This window comes from Hipposideros armiger, unplaced genomic scaffold (assembly GCF_001890085.2).
Source record: "Hipposideros armiger isolate ML-2016 unplaced genomic scaffold, ASM189008v1 scaffold_1537, whole genome shotgun sequence".
NCBI classification, from domain to species: Eukaryota; Metazoa; Chordata; class Mammalia; order Chiroptera; family Hipposideridae; genus Hipposideros; species Hipposideros armiger.
The window spans coordinates 15,907-30,117 of record NW_017732887.1 but is presented as its reverse complement, the minus strand read 5'-3'; the positions used below and the strand labels follow the sequence as shown (position 1 = coordinate 30,117).

General features: G+C 49.1%; 1 protein-coding gene across 3 annotated transcripts in view; it reads left to right on the top strand.

The window, feature by feature from the left end:
• RAB43 (RAB43, member RAS oncogene family) overlaps nucleotides 1–12,123 on the top strand; it is a 45,611-nt gene extending 33,488 nt beyond the window's left edge. The window contains exons 2-3 of one of the 3 annotated variants that reach the window (XM_019634206.1): nucleotides 4,946–5,123; nucleotides 7,857–12,123. In XM_019634206.1, coding sequence (XP_019489751.1) covers nucleotides 4,946–5,123; nucleotides 7,857–8,107 — 429 coding nt within the window. In that variant the 3' untranslated portion in view covers nucleotides 8,108–12,123. Of the gene's footprint in view, nucleotides 1–4,939; nucleotides 5,124–7,856 lie in introns of those variants that run through there. The other 2 variants (XM_019634205.1, XM_019634207.1) reach the window with 2 other exon arrangements.
• The last annotated feature ends 2,088 nt before the right edge of the window (nucleotides 12,124–14,211 follow it).

The window sequence follows — 14,211 nt, the reverse complement described above, 5'->3', positions numbered from 1 at the left end:
ATCTTAGCTGTAGAGGGCAGTGTCACTGGCCCTCATGTGGGATCCGAACTGGGGCCCTGCTGCTCAGAGCTGGCGTCCCAAGCCAGCTCTTAACCAACTCGCCACTCGGCTGGCCCTGGTCATGTTTTTTATTTCTAATACATTATAAACCCCACTTTACAGTCATTATTTATAACTTTAATGTCAGTCGTCTTATAATGAATTTACAAGAAGAAAAACAGTATTTTATGTATGTCATTATTTACCATTCTGGTGCTTCTCATTCCTTTTGTAGACCTGAGTTTCCATTTAGTATCATCAGCGTTCATCCTGGAGAATATCCTTTAGTATTTCTTGTTGTGTGAGTCTTCCAGGAAGATTCTGTCCAATTTCAATTACCTGAAAATATCTTTATTTCACCTTCATTTTTTTTTTTAAAGATTTTATTGGGGAATCGGGGAAGGGGAACAGCCAAGTTGTCCTTCAGTCTTAGTTGTGGAGGGCTCAGCTAGTGCAGCTCCAAGTCCAGTTGCCATCCAACCGCCCGGTAGCAGCTTGCAGCCACTCAGCTCAAGGTGCCATGTTCAATCTTAGTTGCGGGTGGGCATAGCCCACCACCCATGCGGGAGTCTAACCAGAAACCTTGTTGTCAGGAGCACGTGCTCTCACCAGCTGAGCCATGCTGCCACCTATTGGCAGCTCAGTGGCAGCTCAGCTCGGGCGCAGCTCACTGGCCCGTGTGGGAATCGAGCCCACGGCCCTATTGCTCAGAGCTTGTGCTCTTAACCAACTGAGCCACTCAACTGGCCCTTCACCCTCATTTTTGAGAGATTTTTTTCCCCTGGATATAGACTTTGGTGTTGAGAGTTTTTTCTTTAGGTACCTTTTTTTTCCTTTTCAACCCTTTTCATCATTATCTTCTGGCATTCATTATTTCTGATGAGAAGTCACCTGTAATTTTTGTTGTTGTTTTCCTGCATATAATATGTCTTCCCCCCAACCCCCAACTGCTTTAAAATTTTTCTATTTGACCTTTGGTTTTCATCAGTTTGGCTATGATTTGCTAAGGTATATTTTATATTTCTTCTGCTTGGGGTTTGCTGAGTTTTTTTATCATTAAATCAGTATTTTCATCAAATTTGGAATTGTAAGTCATTAGTTCTGCCACATTCTTACTGCCTTTTCCTGGGACTGCAATTATGTGAATATGAGACTGTTTGCTATTATCCCAATTTGATATTGTCTTCAATTTTTTCCTCTTTATTCTTCAGATTGAATAATTTATATTGATTTTTCTTCAACATCACAGATTCTTTTTTACTGCCATCTTTATTCTGCTATTAGGATTATTGAGTGAATTTTCCACTTCACTTATTGTACTTTTAAGTTTTAGAACTTTGAGTCTCTTTTATATGTCTTTAAAAATAATTTCCATTTCCCTGCTGAAATTCCCAATGTACTCACCCATTATGATCATTTTTGCCTTAATTTCTTGCACATATTTTCCTTTAATTCTCTGATCATATTTAAAATAACTGCTTTAAAGTCTTTGTCTATTAACTTTAATATTTGGGCCATTTTGGCATCATTTTTTATTGACTGCTTTTTTTCTTCGTGGGTCAAATTTTCCTGTTGTTTTTTTTTTTTTCTTTTTTCTATTTAGAAGTTTTTGATTGTATACTGGAAACAGTGGTTGATACCTTGTAGAGATCCTGTATTCTGTTATCTTCTTTTGAAGAGTGTTGATTCATGTCTTAGTAGTCAGTTCAATTACTGGGTTATCACCTTGGACCTGTGTAGGTTTGTTTTTATGTTTTGTTAGGGCAGATATGTAGAAGTTTGAGGGTATTTCTCTTACCTCACTAATTTGACAGAATTCAGCCTCCAAATCTGAGACTTGTGTTGGGTCTTGGTTTCAGGCTTTGCTGAGGTAGGTTTATGGAGGCCTTCCTATAGCCATGTTTCTCACTCACAAGGTACAGCCTTCCTGATGTCTCAGCTTAATATCTGGGTCATTAACAAGGTGCTAAGGAGGCCTCTTCACCATGGCTGGGTTGATCCTCTAGCATTGCTCAACTTCTATGTCTATGTCTATGTCTGGTCTGTTCTCAACCCTGTAGGAGCCACTCTGTGGTGAGATTCTGGCAGTCTCACCCTGTGCATCCCGGACACCCCCTCTTCCCACCACATTTAGACTTTTGGGTTCTCCCACCTCCTGCTTTGTTCCATCCATCACATCTGGAGACTCTAGTCTTTGTCTTCTTGGCTCAGTGGGTCCACCATGCTCGGTTTGTGTTCTGTCCCACTGTCCTGTGGTAAGGAATCTGTCCCCAAGTAGAGAGTTGTGGTGATCATGAGATGCATTTCATGAGTTTTGCCTCTTTCAGGATTACAGTTTTGTGCTGCTTATTGTTTATATCCTGAAAATGGCAGCCTCCCCTATTTTTCTCAATCTAATGGTTGTTTATGGAGGGAAGGCTTGTCTGCTACTGATTACTCTGCCAGAACTGAAAGCTGCCCTGGAGCCCTGGAGCCTGCTCTGGATGAGTTGATGTCCAGGCTCGCTGTTCTCTTGGGATCTTCCTCTACCACCATCCTGGGAATTCACTTTGCCTCTCTTTTCAGTTGAACTCTCTGTTTTCTGGAGCCCACATTTTCTTAGTCTTGGGTGCTTTCTTTAGATTAAAGGAACCTTCAGTAGTTTCCTGAGAAAGGGTGGCAGGAAGGTAAATTTTTTGAAGCCTACATGCCTGAAAATGCCTTTATTAAACTATCGCACTTGAGTGATAGTTGATTGGGTAGAGAATTCTAGGTTGGAAATAATTTTCCTTCATAATTTTAGGCATTATTTCATTGAATATCTAATGCCATGTGGATCTTTTGTGTGAAACCTTGAAACCTGTTTTTTCTTTCCTTTTTTCCCCCTCTTTGGAAGTTTTTTGGATTCTTCCCCATTGTTCTGGAATCCCCTATCTTGTTTTGTTTGGGTCTGTTTTCCTCCACTGTGTGTGTACCTAGTGGGCCCTTTCCATCAGTTCTGGGGAATTTTCTTGAAGTATTTCTTTGCATTTACTTTTCTTTTTTTCTTGAAACTCTTACTATCCAATATTGGACCTTCTAGGCTGGTTTTATAATTTTCTTCTCTCTTTTCCACCTCTTTGTATTTTTTCTTTACTATGTTGTATTTTTTATTTTATGTTGTGTTTTTCATTTATGTTACATTTTTAATTTTCAGAGCTCTTTTTTTCTTTCTGAATGCTCCCTCTACTTAAAAATTTTTAAAAAGGTGTTCTATTATTGTTTCATGGATCTTTTCTATCTCTGAAAATATTGATGATTGTTTTTGAGGGATTTGTTTTGCCTTTTCCTCCATGTTGCTTTTTTCTATGTTTGGCCTTTATCTTTCATTTTATATGCTCTCTTCTGGGGTATGGAGATGAGTTATTGGTCGTTTGGATCCCAGGTTTGTGTAGTGCCAAAGTTCAAACATTTTGCTTCACGCCATGCATGAGCTAGCAGACGCCATGGTTTAAAGAGTACAGAGCCTGGTTTCCTTGGAGCCTCTCACATCTAAGGAGTAAATAGGAAGCCTCGGCACTGGAGGATTTTATTGGGTCATTGGGAAAGTCATGACGCATTTTTGCATTGAAAAACATAGAAAAATACATCATGACTTTCCCAACGACCCAATATTTGTCATGTTGTGGCCCAGAGCTCCTTAACTCTTGGACTTCTCTTGGTGGGGCCTAGGGAAGAGGTTTTCACCTCCCTGCCCTGAGGAACTGTCTGAGGCCTCTGGGTTCTGTCCCCACCCCAGACAGAATAGGGAGCCTCCCACACCTTGAGAACTAGATAAAAAGGCACTGAGAATGCTTGCACCAGCTAAGGAGCAGGGATAGACCAGCAGCTTGGTCTATCCCTCTACCAAAGCAGAGAGCCCCAATAATCTGATTTGTGGAGTAGAGAAGGCAAACCCTGAGCTCCTGAGAACACTGGTAACTGCTTGCTCTGATACCCATCCACAGTCCATCTCTCCCAGTCCCAGAGCTGGTGTTCTCTGCCTGGAGTGGGAGGTCGCCTGGCCTGGGCACAGTATAGGTCCAGGACTGCCCTGGCCCAGCCCCTCCCGCTACTCTATCTCATGTCTATCCTGCAAGACTGCTGCTTCTAAGAAAGCCGGGGAAGCTCCTGCCACACACAGGCACCTCTCCTCCATGTCCAGGAGGGCTGGGCAGTGGGCACTAATGGGTGTTAAGTGAAGGCATGGGCAGGAAAAGACCCCAAGCTCCTTGCCTTTAGCCAAGCTGAGCCAGCTGATGATAAAGACCCCTCAAGAGGACCCTTTCCATTGCCTTCCCCAGGCTTTCATTGCCACAGCCCAGGCCCCTTTACCACCAGGTTGTGAGCATCTTCCCAGGTGTTGCTGAGGCAGAAGTAGAGAACTCTCGTTCTGGGGGAGCCTTACACACAGCTGGGTACAGTGGTGCATTGATAAGCCCAGAGAGGGAAAGGCAGTAGATGTGCACATAGCCAGCCAGCATCATGGCAGCTCACCGGACTCTGAGCTGCTGGAACTCTTCTGGTTCACGGCAAGCTCAGTGTTTAGGGGAGGAAGGGCACACAGAGGACCCTGGGTCGAGTGGACTTCCTGCTGCAGTGCAGAATACATCCTTTGCCCCCTTACCACCTTTCCCTGGGGACTAGGAGAGATGGGGCTGCCTACCTTCTCATCCTCCTGTCTTCAAAGCCGGGCCACTGAGTTGTTTTCTAAGGGCTCAGAAAACCTTCTCTCTCTTTCTGTCCGTCTTCTGGTCCCCCTCCTGTGTGATTCTTGTCAAGGTTGGGCTGGTGATCTGCCAGTTGGAACCAGTTCTTTGGGCATGGGTGTGTGGGATTGCCTTCCCTGTCCCTTGTGCTTGGCCATGTCACCAAGTTCATGGGAGGCTCCCTAATTTTTTAGCTGCAGATCTGGGACACAGCTGGCCAGGAGCGTTTTCGCACCATCACCCAGAGCTACTACCGCAGTGCCAATGGGGCCATCCTCGCTTACGACATCACCAAGAGGAACTCCTTCGTGTCGGTGCCTCACTGGATTGAAGATGTGAGGAAGTATGCAGGCTCCAATATTGTGCAGCTGCTGATTGGTGAGCCGGGGGAACAGGGAGGGGACTGGCAGGGTTCCTCAGGGCCACAGATCCTGTTTGTCTGTCTCAGTTTCTCTCGCCTTGAAAAGGCAAGCGAGAGTGCAGAGAGGGGCTGAGCCTGGCTAGGCAGGAATGGAGCCAGAACTGGAATGATGATCTTGCAAATTCTTGTCCTGCTAATCACTTGTTAAGTTATATTCAAAGTTGGAATTAGAAGAAGGAAGAAAATAAGCTAACATTTGCTTTGCTGTGTGCATGTATCCATACAATGGTTAATACTGGTTAAATCTTCACACGTGTCTTTGGATTTAGTTCCCATAACCATGGCTACTCCTTGTTAGTCAGGAAATGGGACTAAGGCTCAGAGAAGTGAAGTAATTTTTTCCAGTTCAAACAGCCTGTGAATACATACATACAGGTGAAATTTGACTTCTGTTCTGCTGATCGTAATTCAGTGACTTGCTTTGTCATATCACACTGCAGAGCAGGGCTTCTCAAACATTTGCATGTCTCCAAAGCCTTAAAACACAGGTGCTGGGGACCACCCCCAGCATGTCTGATTCAGGAGGTCTGGGTGGGACCCATGAATATGCATTTCTAATAAGTTCCCAGGTGATGCCTGTGGCATCTGTGTTGCTGGCTCAGGGACCCCACTTTGATAACTGCTGCTGTAGAGGTATGCTGTTACCTCCATTTTTCCTTTTCCTCTTACATAAAATTCCCAGACCTGGGCTCAAGAACCTTTGGGCCATTTGTGTGGTCCCTGTGGTTCTCACCCCAAAAATCAGGCTGATTCTTCTAAGATGAGATTGTACAGATGGAGCCTGGATGTGGCTCCAGCTGGGAAAAGGGTGGCACTTGGTTCCATGCAGCCTGCCTTCCACAGCCTGCCTCGACTGGGGTGTGGAAGCACTCCGCAGAGCTGGACTCCCTGGGCTCTTCTTATCCAGCCTTACACTTCTCTTTTATCCAGGACATTTAAAATAAAATATTTTATTATAAAGCATTTTATACAAAAATAAAATAGCGTAATAAACCCCAGGTACCTATCACACAGCTTCAGCAATTAGCAACTCCTGTCCCATTTCATCTCCACCATCATCCCCTCCCTCCCTTGTATTGTCTTTCTGGTACATCCCAACACCAAACTATTTCATCGGAAAATATTCCAGGATGAATCTATACAAGATACAAACACTTAAAAATATATAAAAATACCATTTTTATATCTAAAAAATATTGACATTTCCTTAATAAAATTAAATCACTGATCTGTATTCAGATATATAATTACTCCTAAATAACATGGGTTTTGTTTTGTTTTGTTTTTTAGTTTGTTGAAATCAGCCTAAGTTCTACACATTGAAATTGGTTGCTGCATCTTTTTTTTTTTTTTCTTTTTCTTTTTAAAGATTTTACTGGGGAATTGGGGGAGGAGAACAGCGTTGGGGAATCGGGAAAGGGAAACGGACAAGTTGCTGTCCTTTTGTTCTTTAATCTAGTTGTGGAGGACATTACTTCACTGGCCCATGTTGGTATTATTATTGCATTCTTCCCAGGTGAGGCAGGTTACTCGCCAGCCATTGGACGGCCACTCATGGCGGCCCACGGCAGCTCTAGGGGCTGCTGGCCGTTCACGCCAGCTGCCAGCCACTCATGGTAGCACGGCAGCCCATTGTAGCAGAGGCTGCAGCATAAGCTGTTGCCGGCAACTCATGGCAGCCCAGCTCCAGGTTGAGCTGTTGTTCACCATCTTAGCTGTAGAGGGTACAGCATCACTGGCCCTCATGTGGGATCCGAACCAGGGCCCTATTACTTTAGAGCTGGCGCTCCCAAGCCAACTCTTAACCAACGCGCCACTCGGCCGGCCCTGTTGCTGCATCATTTAAGGTTACCAAAGAAATTTTAGATCTTTATAGACACTTATCTATTTTTCTTTGTCCTCCCTGTAATTACATTATAAAAGTCAACCAGTTAGAAACTTAAAAAAATTCTCTTAGAAATTGGGTCAAGGAGCAGTTTATCAGATGATTTAGAATGTAGTGAAACATTTTACGCCTGTAGAAGAAGCTAAAGATGTACTCTCAGGTAAAGTGAGAGACTGTGCTCTTACTATCATAAAAGCAAAATAACCAGAAACCACAATCTTATAGAGAATAAAAAAATTCCAAAGGAAAATAAGAGAGAATAAATAATAATCATAATAACAAAATTTTAGCCCCCCCCCCAAAAAAAAAGTTAGCAATGCCAGATTTCTTTGTTAACTTCCACATTTATGGAGTGCCTGCCAAGTGCCAGTTGTTATTTTCATGTTTATTGTATCATTTAATCCCTACTCTGCTGAAGGTGGCATCATAGATTGGAAAACAGAGACTCAGAGATGAAGTGACTTATCTAAGGGTCACACAGGAAGTGATAGGAAGCTGAAAAGAAAACCGACTCAGGTTTTCTTTCAGCTCTAAAGTGGAAGAACTGTATTCTTTTCTCTAAACTTTACTGCTTCTGTTTCTTAGAAAGAAGCAATAAAATATATAAGCCTCTGGCAGAGATTAAAAAGCAGGGGACTAAAGCATAGAATAAAAGCTTTAAATAAAAAAGGTTTTTGTTTTTTAAAAAAGATAGATTACCATGCACAACTAATAGCTGACAGAGGGCAGTGGATGGCATTGGGTCTCTCAGCTTGCACTTGACACCTGTGAGCCTCAACAAGCTATACCTGGTCTTTCCCTACAGGGAACAAGTCGGACCTTGGCGAGCTCCGGGAGGTCCCTCTGGCTGAGGCGCAGAGCCTGGCAGAGCACTACGATATCCTGTGTGCCATTGAGACGTCTGCCAAGGACTCGAGCAACGTGGAGGAGGCCTTCGTGAGGGTGGCCACGGAGCTGGTCATGAGGCACGGGGGCCCTCTGCTCAGTGAGAAGAGCACTGACCACATCCAGCTGGATAGCAAGGACATTGGAGAAAGCTGGGGCTGCGGGTGCTGACCGGCGTGCAGGGCAGGGCAGGCAGGGGCCTCCCCGCCTCCTCTCTCTCTGTGGCCTGCCAAGCCCGGCCCTTCAGAGCTGGCCCTTCAGGGCACCAGTGATTCTAGAGCAACTGTATAAAGTCCTAGAATTATTCATCCCATGGCCTGGATGCTTAATGGGAAAGCTATTCCAAGGAAGGAAGAAGTAGGATTTCTCCTGCCAGAGGCCTGTTGGCACAGGGTAGGGTATGGGGCCCATCCTGCCAGTCAGTGGCTGTTCTCTCCATGCTCTTCACATTCCAGGGCTGGCCTGAGCCCGCCAGTGTGGACTGCAGTGGGAGAGGGACCAGGAATGTGCCTCCTCTGCTCCACATATACTGGTTCTGACCATTTTGCACCTTGTGTCTGCTGCAGCTATGGCAACAGGTTGCTGCTTTCCAGGGATGTGGCTGGTGCCCTGGGTTCTCCCAGGTCATTCCAGGGCCTCCACATGCAGCTGCAGAGAACAAGAGCAACCAGACCAATAGACCGGTTCCTGAGCACAGCCCCAGAGAAGCCCTAGCTCCTTCCAGGCGAGGAACTTTCTTTCTTCACTGCCAGCTCTAAGCTCACAGACACCATGTGGCCTGGCTTGCTGCCTTAGCAAGACCTCTCAAGCTTTCTGGTTTTCCATGTAGCTTCTTGTTTTTATCCGTGCAAGTATGGGGGCATGGCCAAGCCAAGCGGGGACTGTCTGCTGTCTTGGGGCCCAAAGTTTTGCCACTTGTGTTGCAAAACCAGCTTATTCAGTACCAGCTCTCGGAAGCTTGGGGGTAGAGGGAATGAGATAGGAACATGGACATTTAAGGGAAAAGTAAAAACTTGCATCCTTGAGGCTCAGGTCTGAGTAGGACCTCCAGAACACTCAGTTTTAACCCATGTGCAGAAATCTTACCTGCCATGTTTAAAGTGTCAGTTCTCCCACAGCTCCCAGTCTAGCTTATAGAGTTTCTCAAACAAAAATGGCTACGCGGTGGCAATCCTGGCTCTGGCTGTTTTACCCACCCTCCTGGGCCCACCTCCCCTCAATAGCCTCAGTGTGCCCTGAGTCTAAGGTTACAAGGCAGATTGGGGCCAAGATCACTGGGGATCCTAGATGCAGCACTGGTCTCTGCTGAGTAGCTCAATATTACAAGGATTGGACTGAGGGAGGCAGGTGATCTTCCTAAGCCAATCCCAGTCCTTCCATGTTAGCCCAGTCCAGCCCTTCTGGTCTCTCAGTTGGGGCCCCAGGAAATAAACTACTCTCAGAGCCACGGTGTTGGTCACATCATGGAGAGAGGCAGCCCAGAGCCTATCAGAGCCCAGACTGCACTCCAGGCTTAGTCCCAGTCCCCAAAGCCGGCTGCAGTACTCCAGCTCAGACTTTCCTTGCCTTCTTTCACTCCAACCACTTTGATCTGCATCGCCTCCTCTCCCAGGCAGGCCTGGCTGCAGAGCAAAAAGCCAGACCTTTTGCAGTAGCCCCACAGCAGTTGGGGGAGGCAGGGTTGTGGGTGGACAGCTGGGACCGAGACACGCAGGGCCGGTGACTCCCTTTCAGGCAGAGAGGCAGCCATGGAACAGCTGAGGCTGTTTCTGGAAGGGAGGGATGTTGGCCTGGCCAGGCCAGAAGCTGCTGAACAGGGGTCTGCCGTGAGGGGAGTCAGCCTACCGTGGGCTAGGGTGAGGCAGGAGCTGGGAGCAAGAAGGCTGCCTGGCTCCCTTCCTCAGCAGCCTTGCTGATGGGAGGGGCCCAGTTGCTGGCAGGGAGAGTTGATACCTCACTGACCCCTCCATTGCAGTACCTGGACTCCACCTGCAGAGTTGAAAGTACCTGCCCTTGCTGTCAATGAGGGGTTCCCTAAAGAGGGTTCCATTCAGGCCAAAAGCAAAGGCCCTCCAGCCCCATGACCTCTCTGCTAGGGGCTGATTTTTGGGCAGAGCTGCATATTCAACCCAGGCCCCAGCTGGAAGAGAAGTCTCATGAAACCCTACCTTGCAGAGACCTGTTGCTTTGGGAGGTAGGAAAACATGCAAGGGGTCTTGGAGCAGAGGCCCAGGCCTGCACCCCTGTGATTGACTTGCAGCCCCAGTTCCAGCTGAGTAAAGTACTGAGCCTGCTCATACCTACCTGCTGCCCCGCTCTGCCTTGGGGCTGCCTCGCAGGGTTTAGGGAGAGAGGGAGGCCCCTCTACCCCTTCTTCACATGGATGCCCTGAGCTGCCATGAGGATCCAGGGGAGGCACAGGAACAGGTAGCTGGCTGCTGACGGGCTCACTTGTCACCTTGGAATATGAGTCGGCCCCCTTCTCCTCCTGCCCGAGGGGCGGGAGACCTGAAACCTTGTACAGAAGGGGGAAGGGATAGCCGACCCAGCCTGGAACCAGGGAGGTTTCTTCTCACTGGCAACCTCGTGGTTTACCCAGAAACCAAGGAAATAATACTTCACTTCCTCCCCTTTCACAATCCCAGGATGTCCAAAACACTGGGCCAAGTGGCTCTCCTGCCACCCCATCCTCCCTGCATGGGAGCAACCTCACTAAGGGGTTTAGCCGGGAAGTCAGAAGTCACTTTGGGCTCCTCACTTTCTCCCCCCACCTTACCACAGTGCTGGGGTCCCACCTCCACAGTGCCCTGCCCTCCATTCCAGATAGGCCCGTCCTCGCACCTGGACATCTCGTTGACGACCTCGGCCCCTGGGCTTCTAGCCTCCATTTCCCCAAGCCACCCTCCAGCTGCTGTCAAAGTGGCAGTTGTGAAAGGTCACTTCTGGTCCTGTCCCCCCTCCCCAGTACCTTTTAGGGTGCCCTGGGGCACTCAGAATGCTGTCTACGCTTCACGCAGATGTCCAAGGCCTTCACAGTTCTGCCCTGGCTTTTCTCCAGTACCCCCTTGTCCCCCAGGAACACCCTCTGTGCAGGCCAACCCCTTCCTGCCCTCCCCCCACTTGCTGACCCTGCCTTTCTATTCATGTCATGTAGAATCCAGCTGGATACCCCTGAGAACTGGCCCCATCCCAAGTTAGTCCCTTGCTCATAGTAGCCCTAGCAAAAATGAGTTCTTTCCCCACGCCTTGGTCTGTGAGGTCCCCCCCCCCCCCCCCCCCACACACACACACACTTCCTGGGCCGAAGCCATTTCCTACACGTTCCAAGAAATGTTTCCCCAGCCCTCAACTTCAGTCACGAATGCTAGTCCTCAGGGATTGGCCTGGGGTGTGGTCTTGACTGCAGGTCACATGGGGTGTCTGCTCTGTAGTGCCCCGTCAAGCCAGGGTCTCACTACCTCTCTGGGCCTTAGTCCTGTGTCAAATGGGGTAAGAGAAAATGGGAAGCATGTGTGACCGGAAACAAGACTCACTTGTTTCCTCTCCCAGCATCCCAGGGCCTCTGGGCAAGAGAACAGTTGAATCTCTTCCTTTGTTTATAAATTACCTAAGAACAGGAGCAGGCGGGATGGGGGGCCAGGGTGTGGGCAGTGGGCCAGGGAAGGACAGCCAGGCAGTGTCCCGGCAGGGCAGCCCAGGCTTGGAGGAGGGCCGTCTGTGGTCTGGGTGGGGCTGGGATGACATGAGCTGAAGGAGAACAAGAGGGAAGCTGGTATTTTATGCTCACGGGAGGAGGAGTGGTCTGGGCGAGGGGCCCAGATCCTAACTCCTAAGCCGGAGAGGTGGGTCCCTGCCCTCCCGGACGTGGGGGTTTGGCCCCAGCAGGCTTTGAGCTGGAGGAAGCTCCTAATTCATATTGAATTCAGTTACTCTTCTCCAGGAGGGCTGCCAGGGGTGGGGCCTCAGGGACCCTCTGAGCCCTGCCAGCTTGGACTGTTGGGGGTGGAGAGGGCCTCAGCCAGCCCAAGGATGCCATTTGCATTTGGGAATTTTTCATATCTATTTATGAATATATAAATCTTTATATCAAATCTATTTTTTAAAACATGGAAAAGTCGCCTTTATGGAAACTTAGCAGAGCCAGAGTGTACACATTCCTAAACCATTAAACAGTTTTTTTCTAACGAGCTAATGTTGCCCAAGACTGGTTCTCTTACCTTTGAGCCCAGAGCCAGCCCAGGTGGCCACGTGGCCACAGATGGTCCCACCAGCCCAGCATCGCTCGACTAGTTTCCAGGCCTGGGGTGGGTCGATGGCCTACGCACTACCCACTTCCTGTCTGTTACCTGGAGCCCTGTTAAGACCTCTTTCCCCCAGACCAGTGTGGGATCCACTGGGCAGAGAAGCAGTCAAATGCCTAAGGGGCAGAAAGGAACTTGGGTTGGGTCCCATCTCTGCCAGCGATATCCCTGTGACCTTGGCAAGTCACTGTACCTGTCTGGGCCCAGGTTCCTTCAGCTTGGTTTGTGTGGGGAGGTAGGTTGGGGAATAATATTTGGTTATTGCCAGGGGTGCCCAGGCATCCCTCACACTTCTATCACTCTGTGAAGTGAAGGAGGTATTACTTTCCCTCTAACATCTACTTTTTCAGATGAGCCAGAAGGCTCAGGGGTTGGGAGCTCCTTGCCCAAGCCTTGCAGCCACGACAAAGTAGAGTTCTTATTCCAAGTCAGGATCTGAGAGCCCCCACAAGCACCAGACTGTTCCTGTTCACACTGTATTCCCAGCACAGGGAACGGTTTCAACACAGGTGGTCAAAGAATTGCTGAGTGCCTGAATTGGCCTCTAACACCAGGAAGCCCATGAATCCATATCTCACCAAGATAAAGTGGGATCTGCTCCTGGTCACTCAAAATAGGGGCCTCTGCTGAAATGGGGGCAAGATGTGAAGAGCAGGGCATGGCTTACGGCAGCCAGATGGTGCTTCATCAACCCTGCCAAGTCCTGTTCTGAGACAAACTGACAGACCAACCTCCATTCAAATTCCTCTCCTGACTAGTTGTGTGACCTTGGGCAAGTCATTTCTCTACTCAGGGCCTCAGTTTCCGCAGGTGTGGAACACATTCCTATCCTGCCTGTACCTTGGGAAGCCACGATGAGATCCTGGATGGGGAGGGCCTTTGGAAACTGAAGGGATGGAGCAGAGGGCTCCTGTTTCTGTTTCTGTCTCTGTCCCAGGTGGTTGAGAAGCCTGCTGAATTCTGTTCACTGAATGAGGAAGGCCTGAAGCCCTGGACATTTCAGATAGGCCACACTCCAGGCACTTGCCAACCACCCTTTCCAGGGAGAAGAAACGCCTGCTGTCTGAATTTCCTGCTCTCGTGGAATGCAAGACAGAGCCAAGCCCATGTGTGCCCCTTGAAAGAAAAACCCATAACTGGGCCCGTCTGAGCTGGGCGTCCCACACCCCTCCCAGAGGCTTCCATGTAGGCCAGGCTGTCCCAAGGACCCTCCCTTGCCTCTGCCCACACCAGGGACTGCCCAGACCCCGGGCAAACTCATAGGTCCAGGCCTGGACTGTAAAGCAGGGAAACTGAGGCCAGGGACCCAAGGGACTTGTTCAAAGCCCCCACCGAGTTTGCTCCTGAGGCACCCCCTACTCGGGCCAGTCCTGGGCTTGGGGCCAGATCCCAGAGCTGACTCTGACCCTGCCTGGCCCTCAGGGGTCTGCTCCCAGAGTTCCAACCTCAACCCCTCCCTGTACCCTGCACACATTCGCCCAGGGGCTCTTCTGGGGGTGAGGGAGGGGCAACAGCACTTCTTTCAGAGAAGCCAGGACACAAGGTGCCTCTGCCCTAGTTATGTCCCCTCTCATCCTTACAACTGTGAAGTCCCCCCTCTGTCACTGTCCCCACACGGCCACTCCCCACCCCACCAAACCTCTGCCCAGCCTCTGCCTGACCTGGCTCCTGCCTCTGGTCTCCACACCTGGCTGCAGATCACGTCACACACTGACCAGGTCACACTGAGCGAAGGCTCAGACCTCTGCACAGCTCCCTGCTGCCCTCAGTCTCCTTCAAGAGGGCCCCCAGGACCATCCACGGCCTGGCCGCACTCTGCCCAACACTCGACGGCTCCAGCCACACGCGGCTCTGCCATTTCCAGAATGTGCTGCTTCCAGGCAGGCAGAACATCTCCCACCCACCTGAAGAACGAAACCTCCTGTTGTGTAATGCGCTTCTCCAAGCAGGACTTCCTATTCAAAAACAGCTTGA